Below are 22,871 nucleotides of genomic sequence, written 5' to 3' on the forward strand. Positions count from 1 at the left end.
ACTCAGCAGCCCTGCGTCGTTTTGAGCTTTTTCCGAAAATGTAGGACGGCCTTTAACGACCATAGCAATTTTACAAATTCCCTGCATGTAAATCAGTAAAAGCTAACAACAAATACTTTTACAGCTATGCTACAGATCCCTCAAGGTTGTTACTTTTCACTATTACTGTCTTTTTTTAATCCCTGCTCCGACCATTATTTTTTTTCATTTTTGAAAGAATTGAATTGCATGCTTACATATGACGTTACTCATCCTCGCTTATCCTGCATTGTCTGGGATTAACAGGTGCAACTTATCCGACAACTAATCCAGCCCGTTTCGAATAGCAATCTCCCTAACCTCTGACGTCATTTACCCCTCATGAAACGCTAAGGATAAGTGACCGGGCTTCTCTGATAGCGTCATTTGTTCAATGAACTAAAACACTTAACGCCGCAAGTGCGTTTCAGACAGCCATTTCGCTAGATGTATCGTGGATGTTTACCCGCTCGTGCATTGCAATCATTTTTTATATTATCTAGTATTTATTCAAACAACAAATCTATTGTTTTGATTTAATTAATGTAGAAGTGCTCCATATGTTAATATCTAATTTTAGCCCTTTGTCTCTTTTACCTATTTATGCTATAGGGGGGGGGGGGGTTCAAATCTTGATTTTTTATTACCAGTGAGATCTACTCACGAAAACTAACTTTTGCACAAGTTTTTTGGCTTTTTACTTTTCTAGAATGTTATCCTATACGATGATACCCCTGGATACCTAATTTGGATGCTTGACTGGGTTAATGAACTGCATTTGCAGTAAATTAGACGCTCAACTTTATTGAACAAACCGATTGAGAGGTGAGCATTGACTTTATTTTACATTGACTATGTACAAACAATCTTACGTGGCCTGAGATGCTACAACTTATGGTGCTCTGTATTTGCGTTTTGATTAAAATTTGTTTCGGTATTTTTTCATGTATTTTAGGGAATACATATTTAGCTTAGTTTCAAGAATCCATGCTTCATCTACAGACATTGTATAATGTTTTATGTTATGATTACTGTTATATATTTGGAGTGTCCTGTACAAACTCAAGTATTGGGTTTCACGTTTTTTTGTAAAGTGCCTCTTTAATCATAGGCTGCGCGCTAGCGCTGCCTAAGTAAAGAACGATGTGGGCACAATGTGTTTTTTTTTGTTTTCCATACCCGGGCACTTCGTATCGAAGGAGTTGTCGTAGAAACTTCGAAAAGGGCTCATTTGATTGGAAATTGGAGTGTCTAGTGCCCTTTTTAATAGTCGAAAACAATTGGAAGGCAACTAGCCCCCCCCAGGCCCATCATTCCCCCAAACACATCCAATCAAAATTTCGAGATATCCATTTTGTTCAGCGTAGTTGATTTCCACATAGAAATTATCTTTTTGAGGAGGACACTCCACCACAACCCACGGGGCAAGGGTTTTAAGTTATGCCCTGAGGGCATATAAGGTTTTTATAGGTGTTGTCGTAGAAACTTCAAAAAAAGGGTCATTCGATTGAAAATTCAAAGGGCTAGTGTCCTTTTCAATAGTCGAAAGTGATTGGAGGGCAACTAGCCCCCCCCCACGCCCATCCTTCCCCCAAATACATCCAATCAAAATTTTGAGATAACCATTTTGTTCAGCGTAGTTGATTTCCAGATAGAAAATATCTTTTTGTGGAGGACACTCCCCTATAACCCTCGGGGCAAGGGTTTTAAGTTATGCCCTGGGGGTATATAAGGTTTTTTATAGAAGGCGTTGTCGTAGAAACTTCAAGAAAGGTTCATTCGATTTGAAATTCAAAGGGCTAGTACACTTTTCTAATAGTCGAAAGTGATTGAAGGGCAACTCGCCTTCCCCCCCCCCCACGCCCATCATTCCCCCAAACACATCCAATCAAAATTTTGAGATGGCCATTTTGTTCAGCGTACTTGATTTCCAGATAGAATATATGTTTTCGAGGAGGACACTCCCCACCAACCCTCAGGGCAAGGGTTTTAAGTTATACCCTGGGGGAATATAAGGTTTTTATAGAAGGCGTTGTCGTAGAAACTTCAACACAGGCTCATTCGATTGGAAATTCAAAGGGCTAGTAGCCTTTTTAATAGTCGAAAGTGATTGGAGGGCAACTAGCCCCCCCACGGCCATCATTCCCCTAAACACATCCAATCAAAATTTTTAGATAGCTATTTCGTTCAGTATAGTTGATTTCCAGATAGAAAATATGTTTTTGAGCAGGACACCCTCCAACACCCCTCAAGGCACGGATTTTGTGTAATGCCCTGAGGGCATGTGAAGTTTTTATAGAGAGCGTTGTCGTAGAAAATTCAAAACAGGCTCATTCGATTGGAAATTCAAAGCGCTAGTACCCTACCCTTTTTAATATTCGAAAGTGATGGGAGGGCAACGAGTACCCTCCCCCATGCCCATAGGCTCCCGTCTTACAAGAACTAAAAACTGATTTATGGCCAATTTGTTCAGGATAGTTAGTATCCACATCTAAATTATGTAGCTGAAGAAGACAATCCCCTACTACACTCTAGGCCAGTGTTTTAAGTTATAACCTGGTGGCATATAAAGTTTTTTATAGAAGGAGTTGTGGTAGAAACTTCAATAAAAACTAATTCGACTGGAAATTCAAAGGGCTAGTGCCCTTTTTAATAGTCTAAAGTGATTGGAGGGCAACTAGCCCCCCCCCCCCAACATTCCCCCAAACATATCCAATAAAAATTTTGAGATAGCCATTTTCTTCAGGGTAGTTGATTTCCAGATAGAAAACATATTTTTAAGGAGGACACTCACCCACAACCCTCAGGGCCAGGATTATAAGTTATGCCCTGGGGGCATATAAGGTTTTTATTGAAATCTTTGTCGTAGAAACTTGAAAAACGGCTCATTCGATTTGAAATTCAAAGGACTAATACCCTTTTTAATAGTCAAAAGTGATTTGAGGGCAACTAAACCACCTCTCTCGCCCATCTTTTCCCAAAACACATCCAATCAAAATTTTTAGATAGCCATTTTATTCAACGTAGTTAAAAGTTTTGGAAATTAGGTCTTTAAGGATGACAACCCCTCCCCCCACAGCCCTCAGGGCAGGGGTTGTAAGTTATGTCCTGGGGGCATATAAAGTTTATATTGAAAGCGTTGTCGTAGAAACTTCAAAAGGGCTCATTCAATTGGAAATTGAAAGGGCTAGTGCTTTTTTTAATAGTTGAAAGTGATTGGATAGCGACTAACGCCCCTCTCACGCTCACCATTTTCCCAAACACATCCAATCAAAATTTTGACATATCCATTTTGTTAAAAGTAGTTGAAAGTTCTGGAAATTAGGTCATTTAGGATTATAAACCCCACATAGCCCTCAGTACAAGGGTTTTAAGTTATGCCCTGGGGGCATATAATGTTTATATAGAAAGTTGTTGTATATGATTAATAGAATAGATTTTAGTTTTCCTCAAATTCAATTTTTATATGTTTAAAAACTAAATCTTGACTTAAGATTAAATTAAAATGCACTATGATAATGCTAATTCCCAATAAGGCATCTCAGCAGTATCCCAAGAACGACTGAGGGTATTATGTTCAAACGTTCAGGACTACTTCTGCTCTTAAAATTTAACTAAATCCAAAAAGCGTATTTGCACTTTACTGAAAAGATACAAATGAATGTGCATTGTCAGTTTAATATACATATACTGATATTTAGAAATGAAAATGTTAATATTATTTGATTTATTAAAGGTATAAAAGTAAGAACATTTATATTTTTTCAGTAAAGTGCAAATTATGTTCTGACCTTTGAAAGATATATAGGTTGTGCACCCAATTTATGTTAATTTCTGCTCGTTTTCAGTTTGGATCGATTATTTCTTGTAATTTATGTTCGTTTTTAGTTTCATTTATCTATCAATGCTGAGGTGTAACTATCTTACACTCAGTAGATTGTTTGATTTTATTTTCGCTCTTTTTTTGTTAAAAAAAAGTTCATTATTTTTCTTTGAAAAACTTATTTTGTGGAAAAAGTTTTTTTAATTAATTTTCATAAAAAAGGCTCCTTAACTAATAAACTGTTGCTTAAAGGAAGTTTCTATATTTGTAAGACCAAGCCTGGGTTCCATATAAGGACAAAAATAACACAAAAAATGTATATTTTTGCCAATTCTTCTTATTAGAAAACTTGAAATGCATACTATTTAATTTCTGAGATATTTATGAAACCCAAAAATTGTTTCCAGTTGACAAGAAAAGCTAAAGAAAGCACTTAAAAATCGAAATTCTTCGATTTCGAGTTTTTCATTTAACGGATTTACTTAGCTGCCAAACAATCCACTGTCTGTTTTTGTTTTTTTTTGTAGTTTAATTTATTTGTTTAGAATAGAGTCCAAATTTTTCTCATTACTACTGCTTCTATTGCTATATCCTTCCATAAAACCTCCATCCTCCCAATTCGCGGATGACCTGCTTTTAGTTTGACCCTAGATGGTTGGCCGGAAAGGAGGATTGGAGGACAATCCGTCATCCGAAGAACGTGTCCCAGCCACTTAACCTTTCTCTTATTATAGCCCTAGAAAGCGGGATAGAACCACATTTCTCGCACAGCTTACTGTTTGAAATACGGCAAGTCACACGGGTACCCAAAACAACCTTTAGACATTCCCTCTGGAAAACATCTAATAAATCATCTTTTGTGTTTCGATGGGCCCACTTTTCAGAACAATACTTGACCATCCGATATTCCAATCCTCGTCTGCAGACGTATTTTCCTCTTCTTACAAACTTTTTTTAACTGTGAAAAAACACCCTGATTCTCCTTTTATCATCTTTACTGTAACCATCGTCTTTACTGATTATTAAATAAAAAAAACAGATTTTATTAACTGAAAAGTAAGGAGCAACATTAAAATTTAAAATGAGCAGAAATTATTCCGTATATGAAAGGGGTCGATCCCTCCACAACACCCCGCTCTTTACGCTAAAGTTTTTTATTGCTTTAAAAAGTAGAGTTGTGATAGAGTCGAATTCCTTCGAGACAGTTCCATCCTCCCTGAAAATTACCCCGCCCCGTAAAATTGCTTGCAGACGATTCAGCCTGAAAAATTTTCCTTAGCATTCTTTCATTTGAAAAAAAAAAACATTTTACACCTAAAGACAGTTATTTAATCTTTCAACTATACTGAACAAAATGTCTATCTCAAAATTTGGACTACATAACTTTGGTGAAAATTGACGTGGGAGGGGGGCCAGTTCCCCTCCAATTTTTTTGGTCCCTTAAAAAGGGCACTAGAACTTTTAATTCTACAGAAGGGTTCTCTGGTACGCTGAATATGATGGCGTGATTTTGATTCAGATTCCTTAAATTTTAGGGGGTGTTTCCAACCTATTTCAAAAATAAGACAAATTTCCCCAGGCTCGTAACTATTGACGGGTAACACTAAACTTGATAATTCCTATATGTTTAGAATCAGCATAATAAGCTGATTCTTTTGATGTGTCTATTAATATTAAAATTCTGTTTTTGAGAGTTTCGGTTACTATTGAGCCGAGTCACTCCTTACAAACAGTTCTTTACCACGAACTGTTTAATACTACCCAACACTACTCAACATCACCTCTTCACCTTCACTTATTCCAAACCGAAGCGACTTGAGTCTGACCTGAGCTGCAACTTGACCTGACCTGCGACCTGAGCTCTCAAAACATCCAAAATCATCCATTTTGCTATTATTTTTATCTTAACACTCAAATAATGTGCATAATCCAAGTCTAGGAGAGTTTTACTTTCCCATTTGATTCCATGCTCTACCATAGCCTTTGCCACGTTCCTTAGGACAAAGTCCATCAAAATGGGGATATAATGCAACTCTTCTTAACTCCTATTTCAAAACAAAACCAGCTACTAACCTAATTTCCTACCTTAACCGCAGTAATGTTATTCTCGTACGTACAACTAATCACTTTAATCCATTTATCTGGTATACCATACAAGGACAGGCCCTTTGCTACAGCTCTTCGATTGGAAACTTGCTCTTAATCTATAAAGCTAAGGACTAAAGGGGTCTGATGACTGAGGCACTTCTCAACTGTTGATATAGAAGTGAAAATTAGGACCCCGCCTCTTTAAAACCATACTATTCTTCTCTTAAAACTTTATCTAAAATAGCTCTCAGTCTAAAACGTATCATCATTTAAGTAATTTACTTCCTTCGGGCAGCAAGTTAACGCCGTTATAATTAACAAACTTAGGGGTTTAATTAAAGTTTTCTTAAAATCGCAAGGCACTTCACCTTTTTCAAAAGTCATGTTCATAATCTTCAGTAATTTATCTTACATTTCACAAATACCATATTGAAAAAAAGAAATTAATTTACCACACTATGAGCACCAAGGGGCCATATTATTTTTCAATCCCTTTAGTACTCTTCCACGTAAAATAAATCTTCCTTACCTTCCAAAGGGTCCCAAAGTTTTGCAGGCCTTTCTATATCTTTTCCTGTAACTCTATCACGGTTTAACACATTCTCAAAATGTTCTGCGTATCTCTCTTTACCTCTTTCCTTGTCACTAATTGTGCCCCTGTTCCTATCTTTAACTGGGACAAGTCCAAATTGACTATTCCAACTCAGTTTTTTTTAGCATGCCAATACAAAGTTTTACTATTATTCCGTCTGACTTCACCTACCACTTCTCATTTCCTTAATTCTTATTTTAATGCTTTCTCTTCTTTCCTTACATTCCTCCTTATTTTTCCTATTAGCTGTCACTGAAATGCTTCTTGCACAAACCCCTCCTCTTATCTAAAAAACCTAAAGCATTTTCACTGATATTCCTAGTTACATTCCTAACTTTCCTCCCCAAGACACTATCTGCTACTTTAATCAATATTTTCCTAAGCTTATTACATCCCTTTCCAACATTATCCAATTTTAGACTCTTTAGTTTAATATTCAACTACTCATGGAAAGTTTCCCTCAAATTCTCATCCTGGAGTCTACAAGCGTCATAATTTCACAGAGGTTAGTCACCCTTCCTAAATTTCAGCTTTAGATTAACTGTAGACACTATTAGAAGGTAATATTAACTTTAACATCAATAACAGCACTCCTATATACGCTGTTATCTTGTATCGATCTTGTCGGTCTTCTATTTACAATATCATAATAAAAATGGTTGGTCATCTTACCATCATGTGAGTACCATGTGAACTTATGGGTCATTTTATGACCAAATACTCCACTGTTTATAACAAGATTATTATTGCTACAAAACTGAAGCATCAGTCTATAACCGTTACTATCTTCTTTTTCTAAACCAAATTTACCAAGGCCAAGGTACCATGTGAACTTATGGGTCATTTTATGACCAAATACTCCACAGGATATAACAATATTATTATTGCTACAAAATTAAAGCAGCAGTCTATAACCGTTACTATTTTCTTTTTCTAAACCAAATTTACCAAGGCCAAGGTACCATGTGAACTTATGGGTCATTTTATGACCAAATACTCCACAGTTTATAACAAGATTATTATTGCTACAAAATTGAAGCAGCAGTCTATAACCGTTACTATCTTCTTTTTCTAAACCAAATTTACCAAGGCAAAGGTACCATGTGAACTTATGGGTCATTTTATGACCAAATACTCCACAGGTTATAACAAGATTATTATTGCTACAAAATTGAAGCAGCAGTCTATAACCGTTACTATCTTCTTTTTCTAAACCAAATTTACCAAGGCCAAAGTACCATGTTAACTTATGGCTCATTTTATGACCAAATACTCCACACGTTATAACAAGATTATTATTGCTACAAAACTGAAGCAGCAGTCTATAACCGTTACTATCTTCTTTTTCTAAACCAAATTTACTAAGGCCAAGGTACCATGTGAACTTATGGGTCATTTAATGACCAAATACTCCACAGGTTATAACAAGATTATTATTGCTACAAAATTGAAGCAGCAGTCTATAACCGTTACTATCTTCTTTTTCTAAACCAAATTTACCAAGGCCAAGGTACCATGTGAACTTATGGGTCATTTTATGACCAAATACTCCACAGGTTATAACAAGATTATTATTGCTACAAAATTGAAGCAGCAGTCTATAACCGTTACTATCTTCTTTTTCTAAACCAAATTTACCAAGGCCAAGGTACCATGTGAACTTATGGGTCATTTTATGACCAAATACTCCACTGTTTATAACAAGATTATTATTGCTACAAAATTGAAGCAGCATTCTATAACCGTTACTATCTTCTTTTTCTAAACCAAATTTACCAAGGCAAAGGTACCATGTGAACTTATGGGTCATTATATGACCAAATGCTCCCAAGGTTATAACAAGATTATTATTGCTACAAAATTGAAGAAGCAGTCTATAACCGTTACTATTTACTTTTTCTAAACCAAATTTACCAAGGCAAAGGTACCATGTGAACTTATGGGTCATTTTATGACCAAATACTCCATAGGTTATAACAAGATTATTATTGCTACAAAATTGAAGCAGCAGTCTATAACCGTTACTATCTTCTTTTTCTAAACCAAATTTACTAAGGCCAAGGTACCATGTGAACTTATGGGTCATTTTATGACCAAATACTCCCCAGGATATAACAATATTATTATTGCTACACAATTGAAGAAGCAGTCTATACCCGTCACTATCTTCTTTTTCTAAACCAAATTTACCAAGGCCAAGGTACCTTGTTAACTTATGGCTCATTTTATGACCTAATACTCCCCAGGTTATAACAATATTATTATTGCTACAAAATTGAAGAAGCAGTCTATAACCGTCACTATCTTCTTTTTCTAAACCAAATTTACTAAGGCCAAGGTACCTTGTTAACTTATGGCTCATTTTATGACCTAATACTCCCCAGGTTATAGCAATATTATTATTGCTACAAAACTGAAGAAGCATTCTATAACCGTTACTATTTTCTTTTTATAAACCAAAATTACAAAGGCAAAGGTACCATGTGAACTTATGGGTCATTTTATGACCAAATACTCCACAGGTTATAACAAGATTATTATTGCTACAAAATTGAAGCAGCAGTCTATAACAGTTACTATTTTCTTTTTCTAAACCAAATTTAACAAGCCAAAGGTACAATGTGAACTTATGGGTCATTTTATGACCAAATACTCCATAGGTTATAACAAGATTATTATTGCTACAAAATTGAAGCAGCAGTCTATAACCGTTACTATCTTCTTTTTCTAAACCAAATTTACCAAGGCCAAGGTACCATGTGAACTTATGGGTCATTTTATGACCAAATGCTCCACAGGTTATAACAAGATTATTATTGCTACAAAATTGAAGCAGCAGTCTATAACCGTTACTATCTTCTTTTTCTAAACCAAATTTACTAAGACCAAGGTACCTTGTGAACTTATGGGTCATTTTATGACCAAATGCTCCCCTGTTTATAACAATATTATTATTGCTACAAAATTAAAGCAGCAGTCTATAACCGTTACTATATTCTTTTTCTAAACCAAATTTACTAAGGCCAAGGTACCATGTGAAATTATGGGTAATTTTATGAACAGATACTCCACAGGTTATAACAATATTATTATTGCTACAAAATTGAAGAAGCAGTCTATAACCGTTACTATCTTCTTTTTCTAAACCAAATTTACCAAGGCAAAGGTACCATGTTGAACTTATGGGTCATTTTATGACCAAATACTCCCCAGGTTATAACAAGATTATTATTGCTACAAAACTGAAGAAGCAGTCTATAACCGTTACTATTTTCTTTTTCTAAACCAAAATTACCAAGGCAAAGGTACCATGTGAACTTATGGGTCATTTTATGACCAAATACTCCACAGGTTATAACAATATTATTATTGCTACAAAATTGCAGAAGCAGTATATAACCGTTACTATATACTTTTTCTAAACCAAATTTACCAAGGCCAAGGTACCATGTGAACTTATGGGTCATTTTATGACCAAATACTCCACAGGTTATAACAAGATTATAATTGCTACAAAACTGAAGCAGCAGTCTATAACCGTTACTATCTTCTTTTTCTAAACCAAATTTACCAAGGCAAAGGTACCATGTGAACTTATGGGTCATTTTATGACCAAATACAGGTTATAACAAGATTATTATTGCTACAAAATTGAAGCAGCAGTCTATAACCGTTACTATCTTCTTTTTCTAAACCAAATTTACAAAGGCCAAGGTACCATGTGAACTTATGGGTCATTTTATGACCAAATACTCCACAGGTTATAACAAGATTATTATTGCTACAAAATTGAAGCAGCAGTCTATAACCGTTACTATCTTCTTTTTCTAAACCAAATTTACCAAGGCCAAGGTACCTTGTTAACTTATGGCTCATTTTATGACCTAATACTCCACAGTTTATAACAATATTATTATTGCTACAAAATTGAAGAAGCAGTCTATAACCGTCACTATCTTCTTTTTCTAAACCAAATTTACCAAGGCCAAGGTACCATGTGAACTTATGGGTCATTTTATGACCAAATACTCCACTGTTTATAACAAGATTATTATTGCTACAAAATTGAAGCAGCAGTCTATAACCGTTACTATCTTCTTTTTCTAAACCAAATATTACCTATAGGCAAAGGCGTACCATGTGAACTTATGGGTCATTTTATTACCAAATACTCCCCTGTTTATAACAAGATTATTATTGCTACAAAACTGAAGAAGCAGTCTAGAAAATTTACGATTTTCTTTTTATAAACCAAATTTACCAAGGCCATGGTACATTGTGATCGTATGTCTCTTTAAATGAAATAATGCTAACTTTTTTATCACAATATTAATATTTCCACAAAATTACAGAAGCAGTCTATAACCGGTACTATCTTCTTTTTCTCAACCAAATTTAACAAGGAAAAGGTCCCATGTTAACTTATGGGTCATTTTATGACCAAATACTCAACTGTTTATATCAAGATTATTATTGCTACAAAATTGAAGCAGCAGTCTATAACCGTTACTATCTTCTTTTTCTAAACCAAATTTACCAAGGCCAAGGTACCATTTATTCCTATTTCTACCAGCCTGCACTTAAAAACTCCCCAATAAAAATACAACATTTCTACCTAAGATCCTGTGTATTTGTTCTTACAGCTGCAAATAAAATTCATCCGAGTCAGTACTATCTCCATCAGTCGGTTCTATAGGGGCATATACTACTATAACAGATGCCTTGCAATTTTTGGTCATAAAATGAGCAACTAAAATTCTAGTATTAATTCCTTCCCAACCTAAGCAAGACTATGCAGCATCCATATTCATTATGAGCCCTACTCCCTGCCTATAAGCCACATCCTTCCTGTCTGAGTAAACAAATTTTAACGTAATTTCGTGTTTCCCAGCCTTGAGATATGAGTTTCTAAAACTCCTAACAAGTTCAGTTCAAAACGTCTGAATTCATCCGTTTAAACGTCAATGCGATATGTTGTTTTTTAACTATGTAACATTCCAAGTAGCAACTTTTACATTATTTAAATAATTGAAATTATTATGGTCTCAAGGAAAGCAACAGGTCCCAAGCCAGTGCAGGGACTAATACATCTAATCAAGTCTACACGAAGCTCTAAAGACGGCTTAGAACCAGACAGCAAGAAGTTCCTGGGGATCTCCATCATAAATGGAGACTTGGTGGAATCCATGGTCTATTTTGGTCACAACACGGCTTTCCACACTTGGCCACACTCTTCTATCGACAAGAATCGAAATTAATTTTAAAATGTTTACAGATTTCTCTCTCTCCCTAAAAAGAGTTTAGCTAACAATTTTCCCGATATGAAAAAAGAATACCCACCAAAAGTAAAAATTTTTAACTTTAGTTTTTATTTAAGCAAAACAAAACATTTACTATAGGTGTACCCACCCATCCCTCTCTTCCCTCGAACTTTATAGGACAGCTCCCCCAAAAAATACTGTTCCAAAGGGTAGAGGCTATAAACAATCGTCAAAATTAAATTAAGGTGCTTTTGAATTTAGTTCTATTTTGGCCATTACGACAAAAAGATTTTCAATTTTCAAAAGATTTCGCAAAGATTTTCAATTAGAGCATAAAGTCATCTAGCATCTCTTACCTCATTCCCACGCGCTTTTAAAAAGTCAATTTCTTCTTCTGTGAACTTAGCCATAGATATAGACTTAACTCGGTGTGGAGGGTTTAGACCTCTTCTGCAAATATAAAAAATAATTAGATAAATACTTCTTAAGATGTAAAAACTAGACATTGAAACATATAACCGAAAAGTATAAAAAACATATAAAATAAATAATTTGAAAAATATATACGAGAATCAACTGAAGATTAGAATCTCAACTCACATGAAAAAGCAAAAAAATAAAACCTGAAGTAAAATTCAGCGAAAACACAATTATATATTAATGAACAATTATATACTAACCAACATATAAAACAACTTATGATAAATCGATTAGCATAAAATATAAATAATCAAAAAAAGGTTAGGATATCTGTCTTTAGTTGCAGAGAATTCGAGCAAAAGGGATCTTAGATGACTTGTAAAATATCATAGCAACTAAATACTGCGAAATGTTCCCATATTTATAAAATTACGTTTCAATGTCATTCCTTTCCTCACATTAACCTTTTGATTTCATTATATATTACTTTATTCCTTTCATCAACAATTTACATGAAACAGGATTTCATTCCTTTTATCAATAGTTTTATCAACAAAATTAATAATTACTACAAAAATTTAAAAAAATTATAGACAAAATTATATTAGCTAAGCACAGCAAAAATAAAGACTACAAATCAATTTCTGTAATAGATTCCCAATTTACTAGAAATCTCAAAATCGTCAATCGCGAGATATTGGTAACAGGTAGACCCCAGCACCACGCCGATGAGGGAAGACCGGTTGCGGCGGGGCCAAAAACAGGAGCGGCGGCGCGCCGCCAGTGCGATCAATTCTGACCATAAACATTAATATTTTCATCAGTGTGCCTCACACCAAAGCTTGAATTCATAAAATTACTTTCTTTATACATTGGCAATAAACTTACACAGGGTACTTTACCTAGTAGCTACTGGTAGCAACCAAACTGTCATATTCTTGTTAAAGTTTCTCACCTCTCATCGCACTTACTTTTGTATATTGTTTTAAAGCTCCCATATAATCTTCTGTAAGGTCCGTCTCTGCTTTAAATTAAAAAAAAATAACTTTTTGGCATCCCTGCTTTCGATAAAACAAATTCAAGATATTCTCATTTAAATATAATACTCTCCACCTTCTGGATACCACATTGATAGGATACCGTCTCTGCTTTAATTTAAAAAAAATAATTAAATTTTTGGCATCTTTGATTTAAAAAATAAATAAATTTGAGATATTACCATTTAAATATAATACCTAACTAACCGCCCCCCCTCCCTCTGGATACCACCTTAATAGACTACCGTCTCTACTTTAACTTAAAAAAAACTTTTTGGCATCCCTGCTTTCAATAGAAAAAATTCAAGGTACTGTCACTTAAAAATTCAAGGTACTGTCAAATATAATAACACCCTATGCCCCCCCCTCTGGATACCATCTTGATAGGATACCGTCTCTGCTTTAAATTAAAAAAAATAATTAACTTATTGGCAGCCCTGCTTTCAAAAAACAAAAATTGAGGTATTATCATTTAAATATGATAGATACCTACCCCCTCTGGATACCACCATGATAGGATACCGTCTCTGTTTTAAAATAAAAAAATAATTAGCTCTTTGGCATCCTTGCTTTCAATAAAAAAATTCAAGATATTATCATTTAAATGTAATCCCTCCCTACCCCCCTCCCCTCTCTGGATACCGTCTTAGCTTTACATTAAAAAAATAATTTACTTAATAATTAACTAGGTCATCATAATGTTCAAACATGCATACGAAGTAACGGTAAACTGCTTAATGTTCCTTGAAAAAATATTGAGGGTATGAGTAAAGGAATACAATTACAAGAGCAAAAATGTGGATATTATTCAGATATACCACAAGTTATTGGAAAACTGAGTCACATATTTGCCGGGGCACTCAGGAAGATCTAAAGACTCTAATTAAAAGGGAGCACACACAACAGCCAAATTAGGCCAGTAGCCTATGAGAAATGGCAAAATACCCAAGACAATGAACAAGTCCCAATAAGGGGTCCTGGGTCTATCAAAATATTTCAATGGTTTCCCAGGGAATTTGATATTAGTTTGTTCCGTCTCCACTTTAAATGAAAAAAATAATTATCTTCTTGGCATCCCTGCTTTCAATTAAAAAAAAAATGAGGTATTCTCATTTTAAAATGATAGTCCCCTAACCCCCCCCCCCATATAGGAAATTATTTACAATTTTTATGAATCATATTTTAGGGGTAACTTCCGTTTCAATTTTAAATTCCCCAACCGTGTACATAGCTTAGTTCATAGCTAAATTTTGTCTCAATAGAAGGTTGTTTTTTTTTGGGGGGGGGGTAATTTTTATTCAGATAGAAGATTGTATTTTCTTTAATTCAACAGGCGTTCAACAATTGTGGATTAAACATAAAGAAAATCTTATCTAAAAACAGCGAAAGAAAACAAAATTCTGCAAACTTACAATTAAGCTGTAGAAACAGTCTGTTAACTATCAATTTCAAAATCCAACTGAAGCTGTATAATAGTGAATGCATTCTATTCAACTTAAAAATAAAATTCTTTACTACAAACGTTGTAAGAAATAACAATTGGGAAACTGCATCCGAAATGATTTACTCTCATTTCATAAATACGATACTTTTTTGTCAACATATGAAGAACTGTGTATATTGTAATTACATCTGTTTGGTTTTTATGCAAAGTAACAAAAAAGACGAAAATTAACGAACAAGAGAGTAGTGAAGCATTATGTTATGCAAAGTAATATTTGGCAGGGATAGTCACTAGTGATAAATTACTATGGGTGGCACCGTGATTGGGTGATTTTTTGGGATTTGGGGAACCAATTTTTTTTCGGCGTAACACATAGATTTTCGGGGAAATCCCCGAACATGTGGGGATAGTGCAAGGCCTGCTTGATTTCTAATCAGGAAAATAGAAATACTTATCCACGCGAGAAAGAAAAGCTCCGACTTTGCGGTTGACGCAATACAAAATTGCCGCGAAATTAATTCAAAGTCAGCCGACCGCCGCCGACTGCGGCGCGCCAGAAGCGTAGCGACACTTCGGCGGCGGTCAGTCTGGCCTCTCGTTGGCGGCGTTCGGTCGATCCGCCGGTGCGGCGCAGGGGTCTATTAACAGGGGACTTTTGGTAACTCGAGGGGAATATCCAGAAATAGCGGAATCTTTAGAAACAGCACCTCGGTGGGTGATCTGATTTGAGATGCTTATCTCAAACCTATTTTTCATCTCTCTCTCTAAAAACAAAACAAAAAAACAAAAGGCCTACTAGTCACCCACGCATCAGTCGTTCACAGAATATTGGCGGGCTTCGCAACCAATGGAGCTCCCGCTATGGCAGAAGGCGAGAAAGGATTTACGGCCTTGTGCCAAAAAATTAAACAGCTTTCCATACTTTCTGTCTTACCATTGCATAGTACACCACCAGTTATCATGTGCTAGGTTTTGAATATAAGCAATATGTAAATAAAGTGAGAGTTAATGCACTTCAGAGACGTTTGTTCAGGATTCTGACTGAAGTGTGGGGAGCTATTGCAACATATAGAAGTTCGTTGGCATAGCAGAGGCAGCATTTTAAAGCATTTCAAAGAGTTACTTGCTGCTTTGGTCTAATTTTTGAAAAAAATAAACAAATCATTTTGCCAGATTTTGCTTTTCTAATAGGCATAACCAAAAATTTAAATTCCTCTAGCTTGCACCTTTGAGGTGATAATAAAAATCCATTTCAGGTGTGGTCTCAATCAATAAAAACCTACAGCTGTGGGAAAAAAATCTTCTCCAGGGTGAACGCCAACACTTTGCCTGTTTGAAACAGATCCCTGACAAGTAAGGACTTTCAAAGCATCTTTATAACAACAAAGAACAAATTGTAATTCTTTCAGACTCTGAAAATCAATTTAATCAAGTCCATAAAGACTTCAGAAATGTTTCTATTGTACCCCAGTTTGTCACATCTTATGTTGAGATTGATGCTGAGTAGTTCTGTACACAACAGTGCATTGGAGTTGGAACTGATTGATTTTCAAAGTAACCTTTTATCAAAGTTACTCAGTTAAAGCAGTTAATATATTTGGCCTTCTATTACTATGCAAAAATTATCGAATCTTGTTTCAGGCTACTTTATGAGTGAAGGCAATGTTGAGTTCAACAAATCAATGCAAGAATTCCTTTTTCTGTATGCAAATAATTAAAAATCAAGTACATGAAATGGTCTGATATTTGGACAACTGCGTTCGAATGGCCGCTGCAACATACGAAGTGTCGGTAAGTATGTTTTTCGGGGGTGTTACCATTTCAAATACCCGTCACAAGCACTAATCGTCATTTCGTCGACAAGGAAAATCCGTCAGAACCACTAACCGTCAGAACGTCGACACGTCAGTTCATCGACAGTCACAATCGCTACCCGTCAGATCGTCGACAGTCATAGCATCGACACATCATAACATCTAAAAAAAAATTTAGATGTTATGACGTGTCGATGTTCTGACGGTTAGTGGTTCTGATAGATTTTCGTTATGAAATTTTTTTTTGATGTTATGACGTGTCGATGTTATGACTGTCAACGTTCTGACGGTTAGTGGTTCTGACAGATTTGCGTTATGAAAAAAATTTGCAAATAATACAAATAAAACTTGGAGATCTAATTTTTTCCATAAGCGGTAGAAACTTGGTATCATGGTTACAGCGGTAATTACAACGGGAGTATCAATTTCACTTTAACTAAAAGTGTGAAATTTTAAAACTTTAATTTTTTGGGGGTTTAGGGGGGAAAAGGTACCAAGTTAAAGTTAGGTTACGTATTTAATATATGCTATGCTTTACCCCCACTCCCCTGATGTGCAAATATATATCCGAAATTTGTTTCTTAACTATGTAATAGTAATAAGTATATAATAGATTAGAAACAAATTTCGGCTATATATTTGCACATCAGGGGAGGGGGGAGGAATATAGCATAGCATATATTAAATACGTAACCTAGCCTAACCTAGGTACCTTTTCCCCAGCTGACGGATTTTCGTTATGAAAAATTTTTAGATGTTATGACTGTCAACGTTCTGACGGTTAGTCGTTCTGACGGATTTTCGTTATGAAAAATTTTTATATGTTATGACTGTCGACATTCTGGCGGGTAGCGATTGTGACTGTCGATGAACTGACGTGTCGATGTTATGACTGTCGATGTTGTGACGGTTAGTGGCTCTGACGGCTTTTTTGTCGATGTTATGACAGATTCTGCAGACGAAATGACGTTAGTGCTCCTGACGGTTAGATGTTATGACGCCATCCCTGTTTATCGGTGTTCTCAAAAAATATTTGAGAACTCAGTCTCATTTTAGCAAAATTGATTCAAGTAGTGAAAAAGCTATTTTTATGGAGAGTTTATCAAATAAGGAAAACTAATGTGAAAATAACAAATATTGTTGTCCAGATCTATGTGTCAGAGACTCCTTTTCGCATAAAAGTATACCTATACTTTCGGCTCAAGATTGAGTTGCATAACTGACAGAACAACGGGTGCCATCTGTTGATGGGTTACTTCAACAACCCCATCCATTCATTATTTCAAGTAAAGGTACGACAAAAGTATAAATCGTCGTGCCTTAACTGAGTAAAGAATTAGTGGTATATTGTACATTTATAACACAGAAACTTTTGACCAAACCCCAGAAAATGTTCGAAGAGATAGGAGAAAATTTAACTAAGTTGCAAATTCTAGATACTATTAGATTAAGGACATAACCTTCAGTAGTTTCCCAATCGTAAATTGTTCGTTTTAAATACCATCTATAAACATGTATAAACTATAGAACAGAAAAGATGTAGGTCTCAGTAACCTATTTGGGTGCCTTCCAGAAACCAAAAACCTAAGATAACCAGGAAAATGAATCCATTCTTATTATCGCATGGACAAAAGTCACTACATTGTTAATACTTTTATCAGTTTAATTGGTAGTGACCTGAATTGGTTGGTATTCTCTGTTTCATGACAAAGGTAATAAAAATAACCATTTACGATGATTGACTTTTAAAACACACCCTTTGTCTATTCTTCGTATTCTAGCTACAATTTTCTTGCCAAAAATCATATCACAGAATATATCTCCTTTGTATGCGCTCAAACTCCAAAGAAATTGGAGCTCCAATGATCAGATTGTGCGAGAGTATCTCCATGCTAATCCATACACGAAGAAAAACCAGAATACTCTGATAAATAGTGATGTCTCAAGCAGAAAAATATCAATGTATCATTTCATTGCCAACATAGGGGCTGAAAGTCAAAACTTTAAGAGGTCTAAAAAAAGTAAAAAAAAAGAAAACTGAAAACTACATTATTTTCAGAAGAGACTAATTCAAAAAGAACAGTTTTAGCATCGAAACCAGCAGCAGTCCTGGCCTCTCTTGCACCTCGGGCAAAATCTTGATTAGCCCTCCTACCCCCCCCCCCAAAAAAATAAAGCTTGCAGGTCAAATTTTAACAAAATTTTCATTAATACTTGTTAGGTAAACGAAACAGAACGTGGAAACATATAGCCCAAATTATATTATTATGTAAACTAAAGGTTATATGAAGGCTATATTTCATTAGGATTAACCTAACTTCACTTCTTGGGTGTGTTTCGTTTAATTAAAAAGAGCCTTTTCATTTATTAATAAAATTATTATCAACTAATTAATTAATTAATAACTTATTTTTAGTTGTTATTATCTTACTTTAATTATTATTAGTTATTTCTTATTTTTTAATTTATTTGTATTTTATTAATTAATTGATATTTATTAGATTATTATCTTAGATTAATTATTATAATTAATTTTTTGATTAAATAATAATTTAATAATTACTTACATTTATTAAATGTGCCCTTTACTTTGTTTTAATAAAGATGAAGTTTCAAAAATTACAAAATGAGTATAACCGTTAGATTATTTATTTCAAATTTTGTGCCCCTAAAATTTATGTGCCAGGAAAGTGCTCCCTCTACCCCCCCCCCTCCCCCCAAAAAACCCGCCACCGATCAAAATACTTGAATGACTTTTACAGAGCGTCTTCACATAAATATGTATTAATAAGGTTTATTGGCATATAGCAGTTTATTTTAACTTTATTAATTATTATCGTTAAAGCTTAATATAAATAAACAAGTTAAACAAATAAAGCAGAATTAGAGCTTACAATTGAAGTTAAATTAATCCTAATAATTAAGATTTAAATTCATTGTTTCATTTAAATTAAATTTAATTGTACTTAATAGGGAAGGAGGATTATTAATAGCAGGGATTAAAAATCTATATCATTTTTGTTTTTTATAGGGCTGAAGCCATCCTGGCCCTCATCCCGTAGGAAGTCTTGAATACACATGTATCTTATTAAACCATTTTTTTTTTACTTTCTTTTTTTAGTAACAGTTTCTTTGTCTAAATAGATGCATGTCAAACTCCTTTATATGACAAAGCTCTATTTTACTGTGTTAAAAAAAAACAATAATTAAAATTGGAAATCACAAATCAGCACGACCAGACTTCTTCCCTAAACTTGTTGTCTTTATTGAGGTTCCTTTGGCCCTACCTACATTTCCGGTAAGCTTCAATCAAATTGACAGAAAAAAAATCAAATAGCTGCAATAAGAATCGATAAAAAAAAGTTTTTCCTCTAAAATTTTCGGTCCTCCCTGATGTCCTCTTGGTCCTTTCTACTCAAAGCCATTTTTAGGGGGAGGAGTAACCGGGTCAGCTGCCCGGGCGCATGAGCTTGGGGGATCATGGCTGGGTGATTGCCTACTTTGGTCAAATTTTCACTTTTATTCGGCTCTGTTTGCTTATATTTAAGTCTGGAGGGGGAGGGAGGCATTGTAATTGATTTTCCCCGAGCGCCACCGACCCTGGGGATCTGTGTTTACTTACTCTGAAAGTTTAGAGACAATCAGAGAAAGACACAATTTGGAGTTTCACAAAGCAATGCAGTCCAATTTTTGTTTAATGTCCTTTCCTGTTAGGTTGGTTTTGCTCAGTCTAAATGTCCTATTAGGTTGGTTTTGCTCATGTATAAATGTCATGTTAGGTTGGTTTTGTTCAGTATAAACATCCTGTTAGGTTGGTTTTGCTCAGTCTAAATGTCCTATTAGGTTGGTTTTGCTCATGTATAAATGTCATGTTAGGTTGGTTTTGTTCAGTATAAACATCCTGTTAGGTTGGTTTTGCTCAGTCTAAATGTCCTGTTAGGTTGGTTTTGCTCATGTATAAATGTCAAGTTAGGTTGGTTTTGTTCAGTATAAACATCCTGTTAGGTTGGTTTTGCTCAGTCTAAATGTCCTGTTAGGTTGGTTTTGCTCATGTATAAATGTCATGTTAGGTTGGTTTTGTTAAGTATAAACATCCTGTTAGGTTGGTTTTGCTCAGTCTAAATGTCCTATTAGGTTGGTTTTGCTCATGTATAAATGTCATGTTAGGTTGGTTTTGTTCAGTATAAACATCCTGTTAGGTTGGTTTTGCTCAGTCTAAATGTCCTGTTAGGTTGGTTTTGCTCAGTCTAAATGTCCTCTTAGGTTGGTTTTGCTCATGTATAAATGTCATGTTAGGTTGGTTTTGTTCAGTATAAACATCCTGTTAGGTTGGTTTTGCTCAGTCTAAATGTCCTGTTAGGTTGGTTTTGTTCAGTATAAACATCCTGTTAGGTTGGTTTTGCTCAGTCTAAATGTCCTATTAGGTTGGTTTTGCTCAGTATAAATGTCCAGTAGGTCAATCATTCTGTAGGGATATCATAGCCTAGCCTAGCACATGGTATTTTCTTTTTCTTTCTTTTCTTTAAATTTTATTCCTATGTTTAAGGGGTTAGTCCAAGCAAGGGACAGCTTCAGGAGGTTAAGTGTTTTATTGTATTGCTTCTATTTTTGAATAAACCCTGTAAGCAAATAAAATAGACTATGAAAAGATGTAATTTGTGTCGAGAGATTTCTTTTAATAAATTATAATAAAACTTTGAAAATTTATATTTTTATGCACAAAAAGTTCTTGGAATAATTAAATTTGTGACTTTTTAATTTAATTTTACAATTTAAATGGACAGTTTCCTTCGACGCTGTCAATATTTTAGAATTCTCTGCGTTCCTGTGCATTTCTAGCCAATTCAAGATTTTTTTTAATTCGTGTGTTACAAACTGATCCAACCCATGTTTTTTTTATATAATGGCATTGAAGATTAAATTTCCTTGGATACCTTGATTTTTAATAATAAAAAAAATAAGTACTTACAGTTTTCCTGAGCAAGATACACAAACAAATGAGCCTATTGTCATATTAATGTAGGTTGTCCCTTTTTGGTCACAGTCAAAGCAGTTTTTGTTTGGGGCTAAGGAGGCCAAGGACCTTAGCGCTTCTAAATGTTTATCTTCTACCTTTTTCTTGTTAGCCATTGTGACATTGAATCTAAAAAAGAAATTTAAAATTAAATGGTGTTCGTTTTGTTCACAGCTCTTGTCCTATAATCCATGTTAGCCATTGTGGCATTGAATCTGAAAATGAAACTTCAACTGAATGTACATTTTGTTTAGGGCTCCTTGTACACTTCTACTAGCCATTTTAGTTTCTACTGAGACCTGTTAAAATTGCAACATAAAAGTCAATTAAGGTGTTACCAAGAGAATGTCAAGCAGGATAAAAGACCCTAGGGCACAAAAGACATTAACCAACATTGACATCAAGAACAAAAAGAAAACTGAATTTTTTTTTCATCTCCTTGATCTTGTTTAACTGCCAAATTAGGGCTGCAGGTTCATTTCCAAGAATTGACTTTGCTTGAAAAAAATGCCTCCACGTTCATAATAAATGAGTGCCATAGAAAAGGGATAAAAAGTTTTAGAAGGTCCTTTAAAAAATTCCGATGTCCTAGTTTAGACTGCAGAAACACTCCTAAGATTTCATTCACCAGATCAACAACTTTTCAAGACATTAAAAATCCTCACACACATGTTATCAAAATGCAACAATAAACACTAACTTTATTAACACATATACAAAAAAGATTTGGCTAAATTTCAATACCAGCTAGAGTCATTACCAAAGCCCAATTTATATTAACACTTTTTATTTAGCTAAGGCCATTCAACCAGAGAGATATATCATTGGTCGGCTCTAATGTAACTCTGAAACTTAGCTAAATCTTCTTATGAATAGGATCAAATGGCTTAATGTTAGCTAGATATCAGCATTGACAAAAACTTAGAATCAGGTAAGTCTCATTATGTACAGGTGAAACCTGGGACTATTAAACGAGCAAACCTGGAATATTTCTATGGGTAGAGGAAGATATGCAGCAGAAAACTTATTTATGGCACTTAAACTATGGCTGAATGCGGAAAGTGTATCTAGTTATTCAAGTAGCTAGTTACAAGTCATTATGATTCAGGAATTCAGTGAGCAATGGTAGGCAACTACTGAGGTAAGAATTGTATATAGAAAAATTACGTCTAGTTACTCAAGTTATTAGATTAGCATGTAAACTACAGGTCTATAGTATGGATCTATCTTATCTTTGAAAGAAGTCCCATTACATCAAAATAATTTGCTCATAGCAGGTTGATAGTAATTTGGTTAAATAAAACAGCTTATCTTTCATGATCTTATCACCAGAATAGCCGAAATTAATAAATATCTGTTC

The 22,871-nt window shown here is 34.6% G+C and overlaps 1 protein-coding gene across 1 annotated transcript in view; it reads right to left on the reverse strand.

The window, feature by feature from the left end:
* drongo (Arf GTPase activating protein drongo) overlaps positions 1-22,871 on the reverse strand; it is an 86,872-nt gene that overhangs the window by 48,308 nt on the left and 15,693 nt on the right. The window contains exons 2-3 of the mRNA XM_089090612.1: positions 21,467-21,640; positions 12,139-12,232 (exon numbers count right to left, since the gene is read on the reverse strand). Coding sequence (XP_088946738.1) covers positions 12,139-12,232; positions 21,467-21,627 — 255 coding nt within the window. The 5' untranslated portion in view covers positions 21,628-21,640. The remainder of the gene's footprint in view (positions 1-12,138; positions 12,233-21,466; positions 21,641-22,871) is intronic.

This window comes from Artemia sp. Qi Xiang Cuo, chromosome 6 (assembly GCF_049724085.1).
Source record: "Artemia sp. Qi Xiang Cuo chromosome 6, ASM4972408v1, whole genome shotgun sequence".
NCBI lineage: Eukaryota > Metazoa > Arthropoda > Branchiopoda > Anostraca > Artemiidae > Artemia > Artemia sp. Qi Xiang Cuo.